We start from the raw sequence: 22,024 nt of genomic DNA, 5'->3' as shown, positions 1-22,024 counted from the left end.
TATTAATTGATATACATTTTGTTACAACAGTATCTGTGATGTGGCACCTGTGGTTCCTGTATGTCAAACGATGACCTCATCCTATGGGGAGAAAAATTTCCCAAGCACAGCAAAGCATCTTTTTTGATGAATTTTGGTGGTGTGTAAGTCATACATCCTATATGGTTGGCCTCTCAATTTTTCAACTATAGAACATATAAAGGATTAATTACTGAAAATTATTGTTTTAAAGTGGTATCCTTTCCCTGAGGAAGAATCTGTACTAAAGTATTTGAAACTCGTTGGATTTAGGCTGAATGTACTTGTAGTCCAAAAATTGAGGTTGCAAGATGGAAATCAGCTTTAAAGGATACAATTAGTCATCTATTGCAATAACTACAAACGCTGTGAAGCAAATATGTTGTCAAGAATCATTACATTTTATTGGTGAAACATGTGTTGTTTATTCGATATGTATGAAGGTGTCAAATAAAATGTCAATCTTTTAAACAATTGATTGTTTTGTATATATTCCAAGATTGCCTTAAAAATCCCACAAAAATGTAAGATACAATTCTTTCTATTATGGAAATAGGGATGATGGAAACCACACCCTAAGTTACACTGGATGATCTTTTAAATTTTGTTCCTCTAATCTTTCCTCATAGCTGAGCTCCTCCATGCCTCTTATCAGTTTGGTTGCCCTTCTCTGTACTTTCCCCAGTTCCCCAATATTCTTTTTCTTTATTGCTGCCCAAAACTGAACTGCATATTCCAGCTAAGGTCTTACTAATGATTTGTACAGGGATACAATTATATCTCTCTCTCTGGAGTCTATGCCTCTTTTAATACAAGAGAGGATTTTGCTCGCTTTAGAAACCGCAGCTTGGCATTGCATGCCATTATTAAGCTTGTGATCTACCAGAACTCCCAGATCCTTCTCCACCCAGTTGTGCTCCCCTTAGTATGTATGATGCATGCACATTGTTAGCCCCCAAGTTTGCCTAACAAATGAAAACTAATGCAGCCACCATATCTAAGGACTTGTAAGCTACAATGTATTACATTCTTGTTCTTGGGTTTAGATAACTTGGGTTAACTTTTAAATGGGACTGAGTGTCGTGAAAATGTCATACTTCTCTTGGGACAGGTCCTCTTTAATAATGGTAAATTAGCACCTAAATTAAACTCCTAGACCCTATGCAACCTCTTTGAGCAGAAACGCTAAGCCTGTTAATGTTCCTGTAATTCTTCCATTTTTTATTTACAAGAAAAAAGAATGTTTATATAAAGCAGTAAAAATATAAATACCATCCATTTTCAGAATACTGAAGAAAAATGCAGACATCCAAGTACAACTTTTATAATCCATCCAAAGGAACCACGAGAAAAAAGAAGGCAAAGAAATGTAATAGCGTGATATGCCAATATGATTTATGAAGCACTGAAGCAGTGAAAGTAAAGTAAAAAGCAACCTTTGTGTGTTCAACTTCTCCTTAAAACTGAGTGGAATTTTAAGATAACAGACAGAATGGAATGACTGTGGATCCAAGGAAACTGGAACAAATGTGATAAGCGCTGTTTTTTTCTCAAGTTTCAAGAACATTCACTCTTACCTGAAGACTGTATTAAGAAGAAAGAGAAGAAGCGAATAGGCAAGATCTATCACACTGTTCTCAATGTATCGTACTAGACACTTTTTTTTTGCTTCAACCATTTTAACATGTTAGAAGAACTTCAGCTGCAATTATATTATGATTTAGAACATTCAGTGATCTTTGCCCTGTGGGAGTTCCTGCTCCCTTTTAATAAAGTACATTGCCAAATACTGTCACTTTTCTGGCTTCTTTAATTTTTACTTTTTACATGAGGCTTTGTCACTTTGTCCAGGCAGTCCCCTTTGTCTTTTGAAAGCCTCCCTCCGTTAACTTATATCTGCCTTCTCCACGCTTCCTTTCCTTCATCATAGCCGAGAGTCAAACATTGTGTAAGCTCTGTGTCATCTGGTATTGGAGCATACAAAATGTTGATGATGTTATCCTCCATGACCCGTCACAATGTTTCATCCAGGTGACTGTAGCACTGTATCCTGATTGGAGGTCACATGCTCCCACATACCCAAAAGCATCGGTTATTTTATGAAGGCTGTGACCAAACAACAGAGGAGCTCACACCTATCCAGAAGCACCAGTCAGCCTATGAAGTCTCACACCAAACAATAGAGGGGCACCCACAAACCCAGAAGCACCAGTTATTTTATGAAGGCTCTGTCCAAACAATAGGGGGCTCCCACAAACCTAGAAGCACCGGTATTTTTATGAAGGCTCCGATCAAGCAGCAGAGGCTCCCCTACATACCTAGAAGCACTGGCCATTTTATGAAGGCTCTGGCCAAGCAGCAAAGGGGCTCCTGCATACCTAGATGCACCAGTCATTTTATGAATGATCCTAACAAACAGAGGGGCTCCCACATACCTAGAAGTATCTGTCATCATATTAACGCTCTGACCAAACAACAGAGGGGCTTCCTCATACCCAAAAGCACCTGTTATTTTATGAAGGCTCTGACCAAACAACAGGGGGAGCTCACACATACCAAGAAACACCTGTCATTTTATGAAGGCTCCTATCAAACAACAGTAGGGCCCTCACCTACCCAGAAGCATCAGTCATTTTTTTTAGGTTCAGACCAAACAAGAGTGGAACTCACATATACCCAGAAGCACTGGTCATTTTATGAAGGCTCTGATCAAACAACAGAGGAGTTCTCACATACCCAGAAGCACCTTTTATTTATTGAAGGCTCCAACCAAACAACACAGGGCTCCCACATAACCAGAAGCAGGAGTTATTTTATGAAGGCTCAAACCAAGCAACAGAGGAGCATGGAATTGTGGGGCAGTTGAGTATAAGTGGGCTAGGTTTGCAAGAATGGCCAATGTTACAAAGTCACTTTCAAGCAGTGGTGTCAACTTACATTACATAGAGGGCATCACGTGAGGCCCCTGAGGACTGCAAATACATTTTAGTGAATGTTATGCTACAGAAAGCTGTCAGAGATTACAGACAGCACCAGAGAATGGCAAAAGGCTACAGAATTCTACAAAAGATGGTTAGAGACCAGGGGTGGACTGACAACTCATGGGGCCCCCGGGCAATAGGGGATTATGCGGCCCCTGTGTCCTTGCCCAAACTCAAAAAAGTCTATGAAAAAGGTACCAGGGGCATCTCATGGAGCCCCCTACTGACCACGGGCCCTCGGGCAGTATCCGAGTTTCCAAATGGTCAGTCCGCCCCTGTTAGAGACTGAGAACATGCTATTGTTGCATGAGTTGTTGGAGACTGGGGACATGATTCAGGAGACAGTCATATACTGGAGACATGTTACATGAGATTGTTAGTGATTATTTTATTACAGCCCCTTTATAAATTAAATCTTCCACATCTGTGCTCCAATCAGGCCACTTAAAAACTAATTTTGCCACATTTAATATTTCCCTTAGCATGATTTACTATTAAAGATCAGAAGGAAAGAAACATTTTAAAAAAGAGATGCACAGCCTCAGAAAAAAGTGAGTAACGAACAGTCTAAAGAATATTTTTCCTTCGCTTGAATAGGCATCAAAACACAGACTACTGTCTGCAGGGGCTGCCAAAGGGCCACAGGTTGGGCATTAGACCACTGGATTCTGTGCCAAATGGCTGTCCTTCTGCATAGTGAACACAGAGAGTCACTTGCTTGGCAAGAGCAAAGAGAGCAAGAACAAATAGCTCACAAAGTTAACCCTTCCTTCCCAAATTCCCATAAACTGAAAAACCTCTGTACAATAGGAAGCACATTTGATCATTTCTTCCCCTAAGGAAGTCCTTCTTGGCTTTATTGCCCAATTACTGATTTCAAATTGAGATACAACAAAGCTGTGTATGAGGAGGGGAAGGAGTGGGGGCAGAGTTGTGGGGACAGCTCACTCAGTGCTCTACAATTGGACTGAGGGGGTAGGCTAGGAAGAGCAGAGAGTAGCTGACAGGAAGGAAGCTCTACCAAGATTTCTTCTACATACTGTCATGAGGCTAATGGGTTTACATCATACTAAGAAGAGAGATGAATATAATGTAAACCAATTGGTACAAAGGTGAGGTGTATATCTTCCTGATTTCTAAGTGGTTGTGTGCAGGTGTTAAATAGAGTCATGCAGGTCATCAAGTACTGGAAGATATCCTGAAATCATGTTTGAACCCCATACTGTACAGTATTAACTTTTCTTTTGCACGAAGGAGAAAAACTAAGCTGTTTAAAAGGTCTTCTTTTAATTTTTCTACCAGAGAAAAATCATGTCACGTCATGTATTAAAATTCATAGAGGAAAAATCCAAGCATTATTAGCACCTAAAATGTGTCTCTCAGTAATGAATTAAGCAATATTATGAAAGGTGATAACATAATTTGCTATTCCACTTTTAGTATGTGACATCACAACTTGATTGATTAAGCCTATAGTGACATATGCAGCTCATGCATTACTTTACATTCCAAATTTTATTCCTTCCCCCTCCTCCTAAAGATAAACTCCAGGTGAAATATTAAATACACAGTTCAGATACATATATGTGAATAGTCTTAGTGGTCTGAGCTACAGTTGTGACCAAAATTATTCAACCCCCAATGCTGTAAAGGGGTTTAGGGACTATAGTGTACATTTGGAATTGTATTCAGAATCAAATCCTACAAGGACGTTGTAACTACCCAAATGCAACTAAAATGACATCAATTGTTTATGTAATACAGTAGTAAATGGTTCTTATGTGGTTTCTTCATTGCCACAATTATTCAACCCCTTAAAGACTACCACTCTGAAGAACAGAGGTTCATACAGGTGCTTTCCATCAGGTATTGAAAACACCTGTGGATGTCACCGAGCAGCAATCAAGCATAATAAGCACCAATTAGGCAGCTTTAAAATGACTGTGATACTCAGCTCCTTCTAGACATTTACTGGTGTGGTTACAAACATGGTGAAGGCAAGAGAATGGTCCAGGAAGACAAGAGAAGAGGTGATTTCTCTTCACAGGAAGGGCAATGGCTATAAGAAGATTGCAAAGATGTTAAACATACCAAGAGACACCTTAGGAAGCATCATTCGCAAATTCAAGGCAAAGGGCACTGTTGAAACGCTACCTGGTCGTGGCAGAAAGAAGATGCTGACTTCGACTGCTGTGCGCTACCTGAAGCGTAGAGTGGAGAGAAGTCCCCGTGTGACTGCTGAGGAACTGAGAAAAGATTTGTCAGATGTGGGTACAGAAGTTTCAGCCCAGACAATAAGACGCACACTGCGTAATGAAGGCCTCCGTGCCAGAACTCCCAGGCGTACCCCCTTGCTGTCTCCAAAGAATAAGAAGAGTCGACTGCAGTATGCCAAAAGCCATGTGGACAAACCACAAAAGTTGTGGGATAGTGTTCTGTGGACTGATGAAACAAAATTAGAACTGTTTGGGCCCATGGATCAACGCTATGTTTGGAGGAGGAAGAACAAGGCCTATGATGAAAAGAACACCTTGCCTACTGTGAAGCATGGTGGAGGGTCAATCATGCTTTGGGGCTGTTTTGCTTCTGCAGGTACAGGGAAGCTTCAGCGTGTGCAAGGTACCATGAATTCTCTTCAGTACCAGGAGATATTGGATGGAAACGTGATGCAGTCCGTCACACACCTGAGGCTTGGGAGACGTTGGACCTTTCAACAGGACAATGATCCCAAGCATACCTCCAAGTCCACTAGAGCATGGTTGCAGAGGAAAGGCTGGAACATTTTGGAGTGGCCATCGCAGTCACCAGACTTAAATCCGATTGAGAACCTCTGGTGGGACTTAAAGAAAGCAGTTGCAGTGCGCAAGCCTAAGAATGTGACTGAACTGGAGGCCTTTGCCCATGAAGAATGGGCGAAGATACCCGTAGATCGCTGCAAGACACTTGTGTCAAGCTATGCTTCACGTTTAAAAGCTGTTATAACTGTAAAAGGATGCTGTACTAAGTACTAAGATTGAATGTCACTTGGGGGTTGAATAAAACTGATAATGCTGTGAGCACAGAAAAGACATTTGTGGTTATTTCATTATAACTGTTATGTTATATTTGTCTGACCTACAAGTGCCTCTTTAATGTAAATGTAAGCAAGATGACTGAATGATCAAAAGCAATGTCAAACTGGCCAAAACACTCAATTTCAGTGGGGGTTGAATAATTTTGGTCACAACTGTATGAGATTTGTTAAGCCAATTTTCAGACTCCGGCCAAAAAGCACAGTCAGGACAGTTAAGCTGTAAAAGGTAGTTATTGACTTTCCCCAAGCTATTATTGGGCAATAAAAGTGTAGTAACATAGTCATAAAATAGTTATGAGCTTTCACTTTCTGTAAGCATGTCTACAGTGTTACCCCAAAAACACTGTGGAAGGCAATACAGCGCTTCTCGGCTTAGAGAGATGTAACCTTTCTCTCCTGTCTGAGTGCTATTATTCAGGGGACCATTGGAAGAAAATTCCGGTACTTACGCTAAAGGCATACAATATAATACAATTATTTTTTTAGTAATATCTAATTAGTATGTAACAGAAAAATAACTAACTGAAAATTTGTTGCTCAACCAAACATTAGAATGGAAAAGATGCATGAGTTAAGTAACTTTAACTGTGGAATGGTTGTTGGTGCCCAATGTGGTGAATGCAGCATTCCATACGTTGCTGAGGTTCTTGGTTTTCATGTAATACATGATCTAGAGCAGGGGTCTCCAAACTTTTCAGTTTTAGGCCCATGTTATTTATTTTTCAAATGTTCGAGGAACGAAAAAATAACCAGTGTTATAGATGAATAAATAAAATTTAAATGAATGAACGAACAAGCTCCAAGAAATAACTTCATATCAGAAGACCTCCCATTACATCAAAGTCCCCACCATTCACAAAAGAATCCCTCCTTCACATCAGAGTCACCCTTTCATATCTGAAGTCCCCTTTATATATCAGAGCCCACCCTTACAACAAGGTCCCTATTAGAGTCCCCTCTTACATCAGGGTTCCCATCAGAGTTTCCCTCTTACATCAGGTTCCCCATCAGAAGAGGAGGCCAAATGATCTGAAACCTCAGTCTGTGCACTGAGAGTCTGAGATTTTGCCAGTGATCCTACCTGTGGGCCAGATAAAATTTTGCAGTAGGCCACAAGTGGCCCATGGACTGTAGTTTGGAGGACCCTGATCTAAAATTTACAAAGCATGAGACAAAAAACAGAAGACATCTAGAGAGGTGCAATTTTGGGACCAAAAAACACATTGTTAATGGGAGACAATACAGTGCAGTGCTGCAAGGCATCTCTGAACACATCACAGATTGAAACTTGAAGATGATGGACTACAGCAGCAGAACAACACATTAGGATCTATTCCCATCAGACAAGTACAGGTAAATAAGGCTATGGGGACACAGGATCACCAGAAGATTGAGAACAGAAAAACTTTGGTTAATGTGGAATGTTGAGCCAGAGTTTGGTACAAAATTCAAGAATTCATTGAACCATCACTGACCACCAAAGCTTTATTCAGTGATTACATCATTATAATAGAAGTAAAGCTTCAGAGACTCACAGGACCCCTTCACATGCCTGATGAAGGGGTCCAGTGAGGCTCCAAACCGTTGTTTCTATTATAATAATGTGATCACTATATAAAGTTTTAGACCTGTTCTGGAGATCCAGGGTGTGCTGGTGACATTCTCTCGCTTTGCTCACAATTTTATACCATGTGCGTTGTACACTGGCATCCCTAACAGTTGAACACAAATTATTTCTTTCTGCTTATAAAATGGAGAAAGACACATACTGCCATCAAAGCTGCTGTTAAAAGTTTATTGTTCCATCCGATGCTATTCAAGTTCATCCAAACCTCAGTTCACTAACGTGTTTCACGCAGCTCTAGCCTGCTTTCTCCCACCAAACAAATTTTTTTTTATTAGCCCCCAATTGTAGTGGGCAGTCTCATTGGCAGGGTAGGTGGGGTTGGATCAAAGACTAACTGAAAATCAACGGTCACTATGTGCACTTTTGGGGCTCCAGGGAAGCAGTGAAGATGAACTGAGGACACTAGTTGAGCGTTGTATAGCTGTGTAAGGTTACTGACCATGTACAGCTTTCTATGGATACCAAATACCTATAAATTGGAAACTGAAAATAAAATCTATACAACTAACTTTTCTTGTAAGATGCTGCTATACTGATAATCAGCAGAAATTAGTCATTACTTTTAGACTTTTATATTTTGGTACTTACAAAATACAGCACAGCCTTAGAACAATGCAGTTTTTTTGTATCTTTATCACTAAACTCAGATGAGTTGCTACAAGGATTTGCAAATGTTTGAACTGACGTACACTTGTAATTCGGGTCTTCCTGCCACTTCAGTATATTAGCTAAATCATCTGCTGGAAGTCATTCAAATATGCCAAATGTTCAGCTTATTACATCGAACAGCAGCGCTTCTTGTGACTCAGCACATCTACACAGCTTCACACGTCTCATTTTAACAATCCCGGTTTGGGCAAAAAGATGTGTAATTCTGCAGCAACATCAGCAGCAGTAGCAGCTCGGACTGTATAGCCCATGCATTTCTCAGCTTTAAAAGGATTCTGTGAGAGAGAGCTTAGTACAAAGCTGGCTTTGTTGCATGAAGAGCTTTTATCCCCGCATTTATTACCGTCATTTTTATACATTGGGTATGTTAATGAACGGAAAGTTCTGGAAAAGCTTTTTATTTAAGTGAAGACATTTTTCATATCAACTTAATCTCTGTTTCCTGTAACAACTTTTGAACAGGTGTACATGCTTAGCATCTTGAAGTTGGGCGAGTTTTTTTGGAATCTCAGAGACTTTTAACTTTGCATTTTAAGTAGACAGTGGGAGATGCAGCAGAATACTGCCCCCTGCAGTTCATATGTATACTGCAGCTAAACTTACAGGGAACTGCATTTCTATTTCACATAATTGCTGGTTACTGGGTGATATTGGGTAGACATGATATAAGATCGCTGAGTACAGAGTAGATTGCTAAGGGTTAAATTTACTGCAGGCTGTGTGTGTGTTTAAGTTATTACAGTTTCTTTTCACACTGTTTACACATCTATCCACACCTGTCAATCACTGGGCTGACATCCTGGTGTCATAACTGCAGGCAATGAGACACTCTAACATATTAATAAGAAACAGGTCTGTAAAAACATATTCTATATACATAAGAAGAAATAAATACAAAGAGAACAACAGTTAGCTGCTTTAGGATCTCATTTTATGCCGCCTGTTCAGTTTGAGTTTGACTCTGTCACAACTCTTTTCACATAAATGCACTGTATGCTATACATAAAAACCAACAAAACATACAACATTCCTTGAATCTTGCTTCTTTGTCACAAAGAATGCTTGTGTACATCTATCTTGATGCAGCTGTGTGTTTGATGTGGTATTCGCTCGTTGGAAATTTTTTCCTGATCAGCAACCACAGGAAATGGACTGCAAATGATCAAGGTATTCTAAAAGCGGAGAGTGCCCGATGTCAGAATACAATATCTCCCAGCTTGCATGTGTGAATGGGGGAATCGGCCCACTGGCTGAAAAAAAAAAATCAATCATCTAGGACAGTGGTGTCAAGCTGGCCACCCTCCAGCTGTTGCAAAACTACAAGTCCCATCATGCCTCTGCCTTTGGGAGTCAAGCTTGTAACTGTCAATCTTGCAATCCCTCATGGGACTTGTAGTGGGGCAACAGTTTGACACCCGTGATCTTCAGACTGGATTCACACCTTTGTGTTTTTGCTTTATGCATTTTGCATTGGGAATGCATCAAAGTGCATCTCAATAAATGAATTATGACATTAGTCAGCACACATCCTGACACACATAAATGCATCATGAGATGTAAAGGCTTCATAATGCTCATTATGATGTCTGTTGACATTCAATACAAAGTGCAATGCAATGCACATTAAAAACCGTACAGCACTGAACGTTAATCCATGTCAACACGCGAGACGTGTTTTTATGTATTTCTATTGATTTTAATGGGAAATAAATCAGAGGGAACAATGCAAGTGAAAATCAAACCTTAGGCCTCATTTATACTGGCACGGTGAAACCTGCATTTATATGCATTTAGAGGACATTTCTAAATGCATATAAATGAATGTAATGATTTTTCAGTAGTGCCATTTACACGGTTTGTTTACCTGCTTTTAGGTGCAGTCAGTTTAGGTATGTTTAGAGAAAATGGAATTCTCCTGCATCTAGGATCTGATTAGACACTCTAAACCAGGGGTCCTCAAACTACGGCCCGCGGGCCACATGCGGCCCACGAAGGCCATTTATCCGCCCCGCCAGCAGGGGCGTATTTGCCACGAGGAAGGGACACTAAGTACAAGGGTGGGCAGGGGGCTGCTGTATCTTACCTGGCTCCGGTCCCAGTCCCATGACGATCCAGTCCAGGAAGCGCTGCTCCTTCATTCACTCCGGCCACTCCCTCACTCGATGTTCGCGCTGCCGCTCGGCTCCGCCTCCTCACCGGTGATTGGGTGCCAGAACTGTAGCTCAGGAAAGGCACACAGGCGGCCAATGACCTGCGAGGAGGCGGAGCCGAGCGGCCCCGCGAACATCGAGTGCGGGAGAGGCCGGAGTGAAGAAGGACAGCTGACAGGTAAGTGTGCCATGCAGATGGTGCTGCTGCAACCAGGTATGCTGGCTGCAGCAGCACCATGCTGGAGCAGGGGTCAGCAAGTTAAGTGTCAATGGTGTCAGTGGGAGGAATAGTGCCCCATCATTTGTATCACTGATACTAATGATGGGGCACTATTCCTCCCACTGACACCAATGATGGGGCATGATTCTTCCCACTGACACCAATGATGGGGCACTATTCCTCCCACTGACACCAATGATGGGGCACGTTTCTTCCCACTGACACCAATGATGGGGCACGTTTCTTCCCACTGTCACCAATGATGGGGCACTATTCCTCCCCCCCCACTGACACTAATGATGGGGCACGATTCTTCCCACTGACACCAATGATGGGGCACTATTCCTCCCACTGACACCAATGATGGGGCACTATTTCGCTCCATAAGACACACTTGGGGGGAAATGTCTGTGCGTCTTATGGAGCGGCCGGCCCAGTATTCCCGCCGCCGTTGTATATCCGCAGTCTCTGGTCATCTCCTGTACTGTGTCCGCATTTGTTCATAGTTTTCTTTTTTTTTAAACTATAGTCCAGTCCTCCAACGGTCTGAGGGACAGTGAACTGGCCCCCTGTTTAAAAAGTTTGAGGAACCCTGCTCTAAACGCATACCTCCAAACTTTTGAGATGGGAACGAGGGACACCTATTAGCAAAAGTATATAGACATAGGACACACCTCCTGCCATGCCCCCTTAATGGAGAATTATACAAAAAAAAATGTAGCTAAACCCACAAGTGTTTTTTTTTACCACTACTATTCATTTATATCGGCTTTTGAAATTTACAAAATGCCGCAATTTAGAAATGGGATGAAAGTTTTAGCACTGAGAAACACTTTTTGAAAGATAAAAAGTGCATTGTGTATACAACTATATAAATCAGACCAAACTGAGGGACAAATGAGGAGGACAGAGGGACTTTTTTCCAAATTAGGGACAGTCCCTCGAAATCAGGGACAGTTGGGAGCTATGTAAACACAACTAAACATGCCTAAAAGCAGGGACATCTAAATGAAGGAAAAAAGTTTATACTTCCCAGATAACTTAGCATGCATTTACGAAAGTTAAATGCAGCAGTGCCAGTGTGAATGAAGCCTTAGGAATGTAGCAACCTCCTAATTACCTAGGGGGAGCTAGTGTCATACTTGTTAGAGAGGACGGCTGAGTAGCAGCCTGGGTGTAATAGCCAGAGGATCAAATTGTGGTCAGCAGCTGAGAGGCTCTGCAGACCAGCCCCCCTGGAATTTCCCCCTGCTTTAGAGCTTTGGAGGAATGCCTACAGGCACTGGGTTGATCTGAGGAGTGGCTGGCTTGCACTCTTGAGGGATCCTAGCCAATCACCAACAGGAGGCTTGGCAAGGGTCTAGGACACCCTTAAAAGTGTTGGAGCCTGCTCAGTGGCAGGAGAGAGTTCAGGTGGAAGTTAGTGAGGAAGATATGAGGCTGAAGACAGCAAGCTGCGAGGAGGCCCAATGGGTTGAGGCCTACCTGCAGGCCTACAGCTGGAAAGGAAGAAAGCTCAGAGCTTCACTGGACCCCAGAGTGAGGACCACCTGTATGGCAGGGAAGAAGCAGCCACCAACCCACCAGCAGTACAGGAGTGAGTACACCTGCACCCCCTGGGCAGATAGGAGAAGGAGCACTCTGGTGGGAAACCAGATTCACCAGAATATCTCCAGATTGTTGGGTGAAGAAGAGGAGTTCATCTAGGGTCTGTACACCTCTAACCCTATCCCAATTCAAATCCCCTAAATAAAACAACAAAATCAGCTCAAGGACTGATTTCTGACTCTGGATGCAAGTCTTTGTGAAGATGTGTGATCCCTGGCTGCATAAGACTATAGGGGGACCCAAAACGTCTAGCGATACCTAAGGGGGTAGTAATACAGGAACTTTAGCCACGTTCAACATATGTGGTACTATAGAGCTCCTATATTTGTCTCTTAGAATAACTGTAACACGAAAGAGGCATTGACATGGGTCTAGAGTTATGTCAATTCCACAAAATAACCAAGAGACAAGCAAGAAGAAACATTTTCCTCTTGTACTCCTGTATGATCAGGCACTGTTACCATGAGCATGGATTCCCACAATATTGCACCCCCTCCAACAACTTGCTGGTGATAAAGGGTTTAGTCTGTGGATCTTTGTTGGAACATAATATGACCTAGCAAGTAGCTTAAGGTTTACCTCCTTCACCTTTGGGTCTACTGAAGGTCCAGCTCTTGCTCCCATTTGGACAGGATATCTGGGTACACAGGTTCGATAATAGCAATGATCTATAGATGCTGGAAATGCAATGCATGGGGCTAACTCCTGAGTCCATAAAAGTTTGTAGCGGGTTATAATCTTTAATTGAGTGGAGAGCTTTTAGTAAAGACATCAATGAACACCATTTACCATTGAATACCATAATTGGCAGGTCTGCCACTGGCATCCCATGCTTTTCACAGATGAGAGCAGGTTCACCCTGAGCACATAGGACAGATGTGAAAGGGTCTGGGGAAGCTGTGGAGAATGTTATGCTGCCTGTAACATCATTCAGCATGACTGTTTGGTGGTGGGTCAGTGATGGTATGGGGAGGCATATCCATGGAGGGACACACAGACCTCTACAGGCTATGCAATGGCACCCTGACTGCCATTAGGTATCGAGATGAAATCCTAGGACCCACTGTCAGACCCTACACTGGTGCAGTGGGTCCTGGGTTCCTCCTGGTGCATGACAATGCCCGGCTTCATATGGTGAAAGTATGCAGGCAGTTCCTGGAGAATGAAGGAATTGATACCTTTGAATGACCCCCATGCTCGCCTGACCTAAATCCAATAGAACACCTCTGGGATATCATGTTTCTGTTCAGCCAACGTTGCCAGGTTGCACTTTAGACTGTCAAGGAGCTCAGTAATGCCCTAATCCAGATCTGGGAGGAAATACCCCAGGACACCATCCATCGTCTCATTAGGAGCATGCCCTGATGTTGTCAGGCATGCATACAAGTATGTGGGTGCCATACAAACTACTGTGTACCATTCTGAGTTGCTACAATGAAATTTCAGCAAAATGGACTACCCTTTTGCATAATTTTTTTCACTTTGATTTTCAGGGTGTCATTGAATTCAGTCCTCTGTAGGTTGATAATTTTCAATTCCATCAAACGATGGGGCATCCTTACATTCCTAACACATTACCCAGTCCATATCAGTATAGATATATTTTTCCCCATTGAGATCTGATGTGTTTTCAAAGTGTTCCTTTAATTTTTTTGAACAAGGTACTTCTGCCCCAGGCCAGAAGTAACATCATTACATGACTTGGGACATCTTCTATTTATTGGGAGTTTCCCTTTCATGTGCAGGTGGATTGCTGTAGAGGGCTTGTATGCTCTAATTAGGATTTTGCTAATTAGTTGATTGGTTTATTAGTGTCCTTTTGGTAAATTTATACTTAAATGGTTTGCATGCATTGCTATCTTTGGACTTATGGAGGATGATGGACGTCTATATCGACAATAATTATATCCAAGCATGTATGATAGATGGATGTTGATGCTGTTCAGGGGAAGTCTGCATTTTGTTTGTGGCCCTAGTTCATCTTAAGCATGTTAAAAACAATATTGTAATCATATACAGGGGCTGCTTGACCATTTTTGGTTGGTTGTTTTTGTTTAGCTAAGTCATATATCATACTTTTGGATATAGGCATCTCATTGGGTTAATTTGGAATTCACTAAGCCCATCCGATGTAGTCTATTCTTATATGAGAGGGAATATTTTGATTGATTATTGTATATGATTAATGCTATGTATATATTTTTTTATAGGTATTTATTGTTGTCCATCTTTATCAAGTCCCTTTTCTGACTTCTATGGGTCAAGAATATTGCAGTACATCATACGTGGAAAACTTTCTTAAAGTGTAGTGTGTTTTTATTTTTCTTATATCTACTGTTGATTCAAATCTGACTTGGTCCTTTTATATATTGTTGGTAGTTATTAACATCTATTAATTTTTCTACTAAGCTCCACCTGTTTGGGGGGATCACTATGGTATCCTTATGTTCAAGTGCTACTGGAGGAGTCCTTTGAAAAAATGTTTTTTTTAACTGACAAATGGTTATATAAGTCAATTATTGTATATTATGTTATGGTAATTGTTCATTATGCAAGATTGGTTGGCTTATTGTTTATATTTCTTTATCTTACCTTGTAGAAGCTTCTGCTGTACTTTTTCCCCCCTGAAGAAGATTCTAATTGTGAATTGAAACGCATTGGAGTTATACACTTTTGGAGATAATTCTCCCTGATACAGATGTACAGATAATTCTCCCTGATACAGTTTGTTTAACCATTGAAATTGATGTATTTTCCATGTTGTCATAAGATGTATGGTGTCTCTTTCATTTATTTTAACAAGATAATAAATAAAACAAGATTTTAACAGCTGTTGTTTCATTTATATATGGTGTTTTTAAAGTTGCCCCACAAAAAAGTATGCTTGTACATGTTATATCTTCAATGTATGCCCTTTTTAATGCATGAGAATATTTGTCTAGCTGCACGTTGGCGTTGCATGCTATTACTATGTCTATGATCTACACGCTCCCCCAAATCCTTTTCCATCACTGATTCACCCAGGGGGAGCCCCTACTAATGTGTAATTTGTATTTGTAGTTTTGGCACCCAAGTGCCTAACTTTACATTTCTCAATATTGAACCTCATCTGCCATGTGGCTGCCTAATCTCCTAATTTGTCTAAGTCTTCCTGTAATGATGCTACATCCTGTAATTAAGTTATTTTCTGGCATAATTTGGGATCACCAACAAATACTAAAACTCAGCTCTTAATTCCAACATCTATATCATTAATAAACACATGGAACAAAATTGGCCCGCAGGCTGGTGGTCCAGAGTGCTGCTGTCCAGAGTGATCTCTGAAGAAGGAAAAGTAGGAACACTAGGAGCCCCCTATTTACAGAGAGACCATCAGCTACCTGACTGGTGCCATGGATCAGGTGAGAGAGTTCCATTCTCAAGCCATTCAAGTTGCCAATGACATTATTCAAGTGTGCTGTTTTCTGCCTAGTTTAACTGACACTGTTCACAACTTACACATGTTAAGGCCTGTTTACCCAGCCTACCAGTTACTACACTTTCAGCATAATCCAATCATGATAGCCCACTGCCATGTCTTGCCCTTAAGCCACATCATTGCTTCCATTACAGTTGGCTCTCAGTCACCAAAGAGCTCCTGTATTGCTGCAGTTTGCCCCCGAGGTCATAAGAGCAATTAATTTCCACTGAAAGGGCTTCTGCTCATTCTTAATCTCTGCCTAAATTTACATCTTACTCTGTGTGTGTTAAAGGGGTCCAGGCTATCTACTACTTAAAGGGGCAGCTCCTTTATCTTGTATTTACACCTTATTAAGGAAGTTCTACATTGCTCCCAACAGGATTTGAATTCTTAAAGTGCACCAACTCGAGCCCCATAGAGAGCGCAAAAGATCTTGCTGTTTACTGCAGTTTAAAGGGACAGTGACCTACTCAATTCAAGAGGCTTTTTTTAGCTTCAGAAGTGAACCCTGTCCCCTGCTTCTGAGAGCCCAAAGTGAGCTAGCCACTCTGTTTAGTAGTTTTCTTGCTCACTGGGGAAAGACATCCCAAGATTAGGATTTCTGGCTAAATGCTGAATTGCAGGACATCCATAACTGATTAAGTATTTGCTGTGTTTGACTTTTGCTTGAAATTACTCCAAGTGGTAGCTATTATTTAATGCACTGTGCTTTAATCTCAATATAACCAAGATATCAGTTCACTCTAAACTGTCTGTGAGTCTAATTTGTGGCTACACAAGGGTCCCTCTGACTGGAGGTTTAAGTTTGTGTCAGCAGGCATTGGGCTTTCAGAGAGGGGTCAGGCAAGACAGGGAACACAAAAATTACTCAGCAGCCCCCGAGGAGGTAGTGCTACACCTTTATTGAAGACAAATTTCTGTATCGTGTCTCTTACCATTCCCTCAGATACCTTACATACTATTGATGTTAGGCTGACTGGTCCATAGTTTCCTGATACATGGATAAGGAGCAACTGAACTCTGGAAGCTGTGCCAAAAAAGCTGATTAATGGAAAATGACTAGTCAACAGTATTGCTTACAGGCTCCCTGCAGCTTCATATTACTGACTTACCATTCCTCGTTCTGCACTAAAATGACAGTGGTCATTTTGGTAGAGGAAGGGCTTTGCTTCCTCATGTCAGAACCTCCAGCAAGGAGAACATTGAGCAGCACAGCAGTGAAATCAAATATCACTAGAATTCAGAGGTAGCAGTGCCTTGTACTGACACTGCAGATATGCAGTTATGAATCTGTATACACAAGAGTGCCTAGGCACATTCACAAACCAGGAAGTGCACTGCAATGTATTAGAAGGAGTTTAAGACAAAAAGATGCATTTTTCAATGTACTGCTTAGGCACAATTAACACTTCTAGACATTCACGGTAACATAGCAAATCCTCACTTTCTTAGTTCAGGTCCATTTGATCATATAGTTCTCTAATAAAAACATTTTTATATCCTTGTTCTTCTCACTATCACAGAGTAATTTAAGTATGTTTCTTATGGTCTTCTATTCTGCTAAATCACTTTTTAACTAAAAAGATTGACTTAGCTACATTTGTCAGCCACCTGGGGAAGTATCAGCCATACTGCAGAATGAAGCTGTTAACATCTATGGGTTTTGGTATGACCTAGTAATAATTTTATTACCATCTACAAAAATGGATAGGTCTAATAAATTCATGGATACTATAGGCAGGTGTGTAAGGTAAACCAACAAAGAGATTTGTGAAAAGAGATTCACAAGAAAGCGGTTACATTATGGACAGAATGCGTACTCTAGGTGTGCAAGGTAAACCAATTAAACCAATAAACTGAGGTGCTAGAGTCTCTACTCCCCTGCTTCCTTATGGCACACTAGGTTTTCTCTGTATTATGCTTCAACTACAGTAGGACTATTATTAATATCATTAATATCACTAAAGTTGTATCCAATTATTTTTAATTCTATATCCATGACATCTGTATTACAAGACTTAAAGTGGTTTTAAAGGCTGAAGGTTTTTTTACTTTAACGCATTCTTTGCATTAAGGAATAAAACCTTCATGCAGCTCTCCCCTAGCTCTCCCCTTACAGTATACTTGCCTGTGCCTGATCCTAATCTAGTGTTGTGCACAATCAAAGTGGTTCTCTTCCTCTTCATTGGTTCTGGGACAGCAGTGGGAGCCATTTTTTCTTGCTGCTGTCAATCATGGCAAGGGAGGAGGGGACAAACAGAGCTGGCTCGGAAGTGAGCACACAGGGAATGCCACCATAGCAAGCGGCTTGCTGTGATGGGCACTCAGCAGGGGGGAGAAACCAGCAGCACTGACTATGGACTCGAGAAGAGGAGGATAAGGGCTCCAATGATAGCACAAAGCAGATAAGTATGCTATGTGCAAAACCACTCCACAGAGCAGGTAAGTATGACATTTTTTTTTTTCATTTAAATCCGAACCTTTAATACCAATTAAACCAAACCCAACCCTTAAATTTAACACCTACTGGATGTGCACCATGAAGCAGGGGCACACAGTAGAGATCCTAGGAGTGGGGATAAAGGGAAGCATTTCACTTCCTGGGGACTAGGGGAAGTTATAAAGAAGAACTACACAAAAGTAAAACTGCCTTTAACTTTACCCAACCCCCAAATCACTGAGCTTTACACTAATCCTTAAAATGTAATCATGGCCCGGGTATGGACATTAGAATATTTACATATTATTATCAAGCAGTAACTTGGATTTAAAACAAACCTCTTCTGAACTCTGTAGCTGCATGCACTGTGGATCGACTTATCCTCAAAATTCACAGCAGGGGTGGACTGGCAACTCATGGGGCCCCCGGGCAATAGGGGATCATGGGGCCCCAGTGTCTTCGCTCACACTCAAACCACACCCAAAACAGCCTATGAGAGGTACCAGGGGCATCTCATGGGGCCTCCTACTGACCCTGGGACCTCGGGCAGTGCCCGAGTGCCGCAATGGTCAGTCCGCCCCTGATTCACAGCAAACACAAATGATCAAGCTTGTTCTCTCAGCAGCTTAGCTCATCCTGATCTCATTGTAAAACTAAAGACTGTGTGGTATAGTAATACTAAAGAAACCATCTTACCTTTTAGAATTTCCCTTAGTGTTTCCTGAAAATATCCCCATCTATGGACATCGTGGAGAGCAGGAGGATCTGTCTGGGCAAATCCATTTTCAGTTATAAAAATTTCCGGGTTTCCAAAAGAGTGCTAGGAAGAGAGACAATACAATGACTAATTAGATGATAACATTTTGTAGGTCATTCAATAACAAAACTAAAAAGGTTTAGCATAGCCAGAATGAAAAGCACAGTATTAAAAGGAAAGTTTATTTAAGACATGTGAGCTGCTATAACAACCCAACCGTAAATCAACACCCATTTTTTAGCTGCTTCCCATCCCCTGATCCGTTTCTTCACGGGGTCAAGTGACTTCATCAGGGGAATTGGGTTCTCACAAAAAAACAGCATATGACAAAATCTTCAGTTTTACTCAAATTATTTGATACAAAAGTGAATACACCCCACAACAAAAACTACTCCATCTAGTATTTTCTATGACCTCCATGATTTGTAAGGACAGCACCAAGGCATGGAATGAACAATTTGACGATATATTGCAACAGCCTGGATGCTGGATGGAGAGTGATGCTCAACTTGCCTCTTCAGAATTCCCCATAGGTGTTTGATTGGGTTCAGATCAAAAGACATACATAGAAACATAGAGAAGTGATGGCAGAAAAAGACAGAGTGGTCCATCGAGTCTGCCTTTTTTTTCTTTTTGGCGGGGGAGGGGAGTTGTTTTTTTTTTGTTTGTTTTTTAAAATGTATTTGTTAACTTTTTTCGTCTGAGTATAGATCTATGCTTGTTTCAAGCATATTTGAAGCTATTTACTGTTGACTGGCTCACTACCTCTGCTGGACATTTATTCCAAGCATCAACTACTCCTTCAGTAAAATAGTGCTTTCTGAGATTAGTTTTGAACTTTCCTCCAGTTAGTTTAAGGTCATGTCCCCATGTTCTTGATTTTAGTTTTGTGTTGAAAATATTGCCCTCCAGAACCTTATTTACCCCCTTGATGTATTTAAAGATTTCAATCATGTCTGCCCTTTCCATTCTTTCTTCCACACTGTACATGTTAAGTTTCTGAAGTCGCTCTTGATATGTTTTATCCCCCAGACCTTTCACAATTTTTATTACCTTTTTATGGATTTGTTCTATCAATAACTTTTTGTGAGGTCTTCAGAACTGTACACAGTATTCTAAATGAGGTCTAACTAAAGATCTATATAGGGAAATCACAACCTCCTTCCTCCTGCTGGTGACCCCTCTAGTGATGCATCCTAGAATTCTATTTGCTTTCCCTGCTGCCTGGCCACACTGCTCATTTTGCCATCATCTAAAATAAGTACCCCCAAATCCTTTTCCTCTGTAGGGCTGGCCAATACTGTACCCCAAATGTTGTACTCTCTCAAGGAATTCTTTTTCCCTAGTTGCATTATATTACATTTAGAAACACTGAACTGCAATTTCCACTTTATTGACCAATCTTCCAGTAATGCCAAATCATGTTTCATGTTACATACACCTCCAGGGATATCAACCCTATTGCACACCTTTGTGTCATCAGCAAAAAAGACATACCTTACCCAACATTCCTTTATTTATATCACTTATATATAGATTAAATAGAACAGGACCCAGTACAGAGCCTTGTTGTACACCACTAGTGACTGGTCTCTTTTCTGAGTGAACCCCATTTACAACCACACTCTGGTATTATTATTATTATTATTATTATTATACAGTATTTATAAAGCGCCAACAGTTTGTTCAGCGCTGTACAATACAATGAGAGACAGAACATGCGACAGTACAATAACAATACAATGCGATACAGAAGGGGTTCGAGGGCCCTGCTCCTTGGAGCTTATGATCTAGGAGGGAGGGGATAGTGGTACAGAAGGAAATAGCTGAGGGGGATGGAGTGGTAGGAAGAGCGGAGGAGGTCGGGAATTAGCAGGGGGTGGGGTAGGCTTCCCTGAATAGGTGGGTTTTCAGGGTGCGCCTAAAGGAGAGGAGAGTAGGTGATAGTCTGATGGATTGGGATAGGGAGTTCCAGAGTATGGGTGATGCCCTGGAGAAGTCCTGGAGGCGGGCATGGGAGGAGGAGACTTGGGAACTAGAGAGAAGGCGGTCTTGTGAGGAGCGGAGAGTGCGTGTAGGGTGGTACTTGGATATTAGGTCGGTGATGTAGTTTGGGGCAGAATTATGGACAGCTTTGTACGGCAGTGTTAGGATTTTGAATTTGATCCGTTGGGCAATCGGAAGCTAGTGGAGGGATTGGCAGAGGGGGGTTGCGAAAACCGAGCGGTTGATAAGGTGGATGAGTCTGGCTGCCGTATTCAGGATTGACTGAAGCGTGGATAGCCTGTGGCGAGGCAGGCCAGTGAGGAGGGAGTTGCAGTAATCGAGTCGTGATATGATGAGGGAGTGGATGAGCTGCTTAGTGGTTTCTGGGGTTAGGAACATGCGTATTTTGGCGATGTTGCAGAGGTGGTATCTATCCTTTAGCCAAGTGCATATCCACTGAACCACCCAAGATATGCTATGTCCACAGCACCACCCTGATCCAAAACATTGATAATATAGTAAAAAAATCCACTCAGATTAGTCTGACATGATCTGCCCTCAGTAAAGCCATGCTGCTTTGGATCCAGCAAGTCATGTGTTTTTAAGTGATCAATGATCCTTCTTTTCAGGAGTGATTCCATTAAGTTGTCTACAACCGATATTAAACTCACTGGCCTGTAATTGCCAGCTTCTACCTTGCTGCTCTTCTTGTGATTAGGTACAATATTAGCTGTCAGCCACTCATGGGGAACTTCTCCTGTTAGAAGACATTGATTAAAAAGATTAGTTAATCATCCAACAACTATACCTCAAAGTTCTCTTAGAACTCTGGGATGAATATCATCAGGGCCCATTGCTTTATTAATCTTTAACCAAACCAGTTCCTCTGCTACCTCTGTCTCCAAAAATCCTAAACATGATCCATCATTACTAGAACCAATATGATTTCCCAACTTATTATAGTTAGTATAATTTATTTCTGAGAACACTGAACAAAAGTAATTGTTTAAGTGGTTTGCTACACCCAGGTCTCCC

General features: G+C 41.4%; 1 protein-coding gene across 1 annotated transcript in view; it reads right to left on the bottom strand.

Annotated features, from left to right (window-relative positions):
• LOC149462125 (cytosolic beta-glucosidase-like) overlaps window positions 1-22,024 on the bottom strand; it is a 117,486-nt gene that overhangs the window by 9,017 nt on the left and 86,445 nt on the right. Inside the window, exon 5 of the mRNA XM_089677486.1 lies at window positions 18,943-19,066. Coding sequence (XP_089533612.1) covers window positions 18,943-19,066 — 124 coding nt within the window. The remainder of the gene's footprint in view (window positions 1-18,942; window positions 19,067-22,024) is intronic.

This window comes from Staurois parvus, unplaced genomic scaffold (assembly GCF_062004578.1).
Source record: "Staurois parvus isolate SC_StPar_1 unplaced genomic scaffold, SC_StPar_1.0 ptg000186l, whole genome shotgun sequence".
In the NCBI taxonomy this organism is placed as follows: Eukaryota; Metazoa; Chordata; class Amphibia; order Anura; family Ranidae; genus Staurois; species Staurois parvus.
Note: the sequence above shows the minus strand (reverse complement) of the source record. Positions and strands in the feature narration are given on the sequence as shown.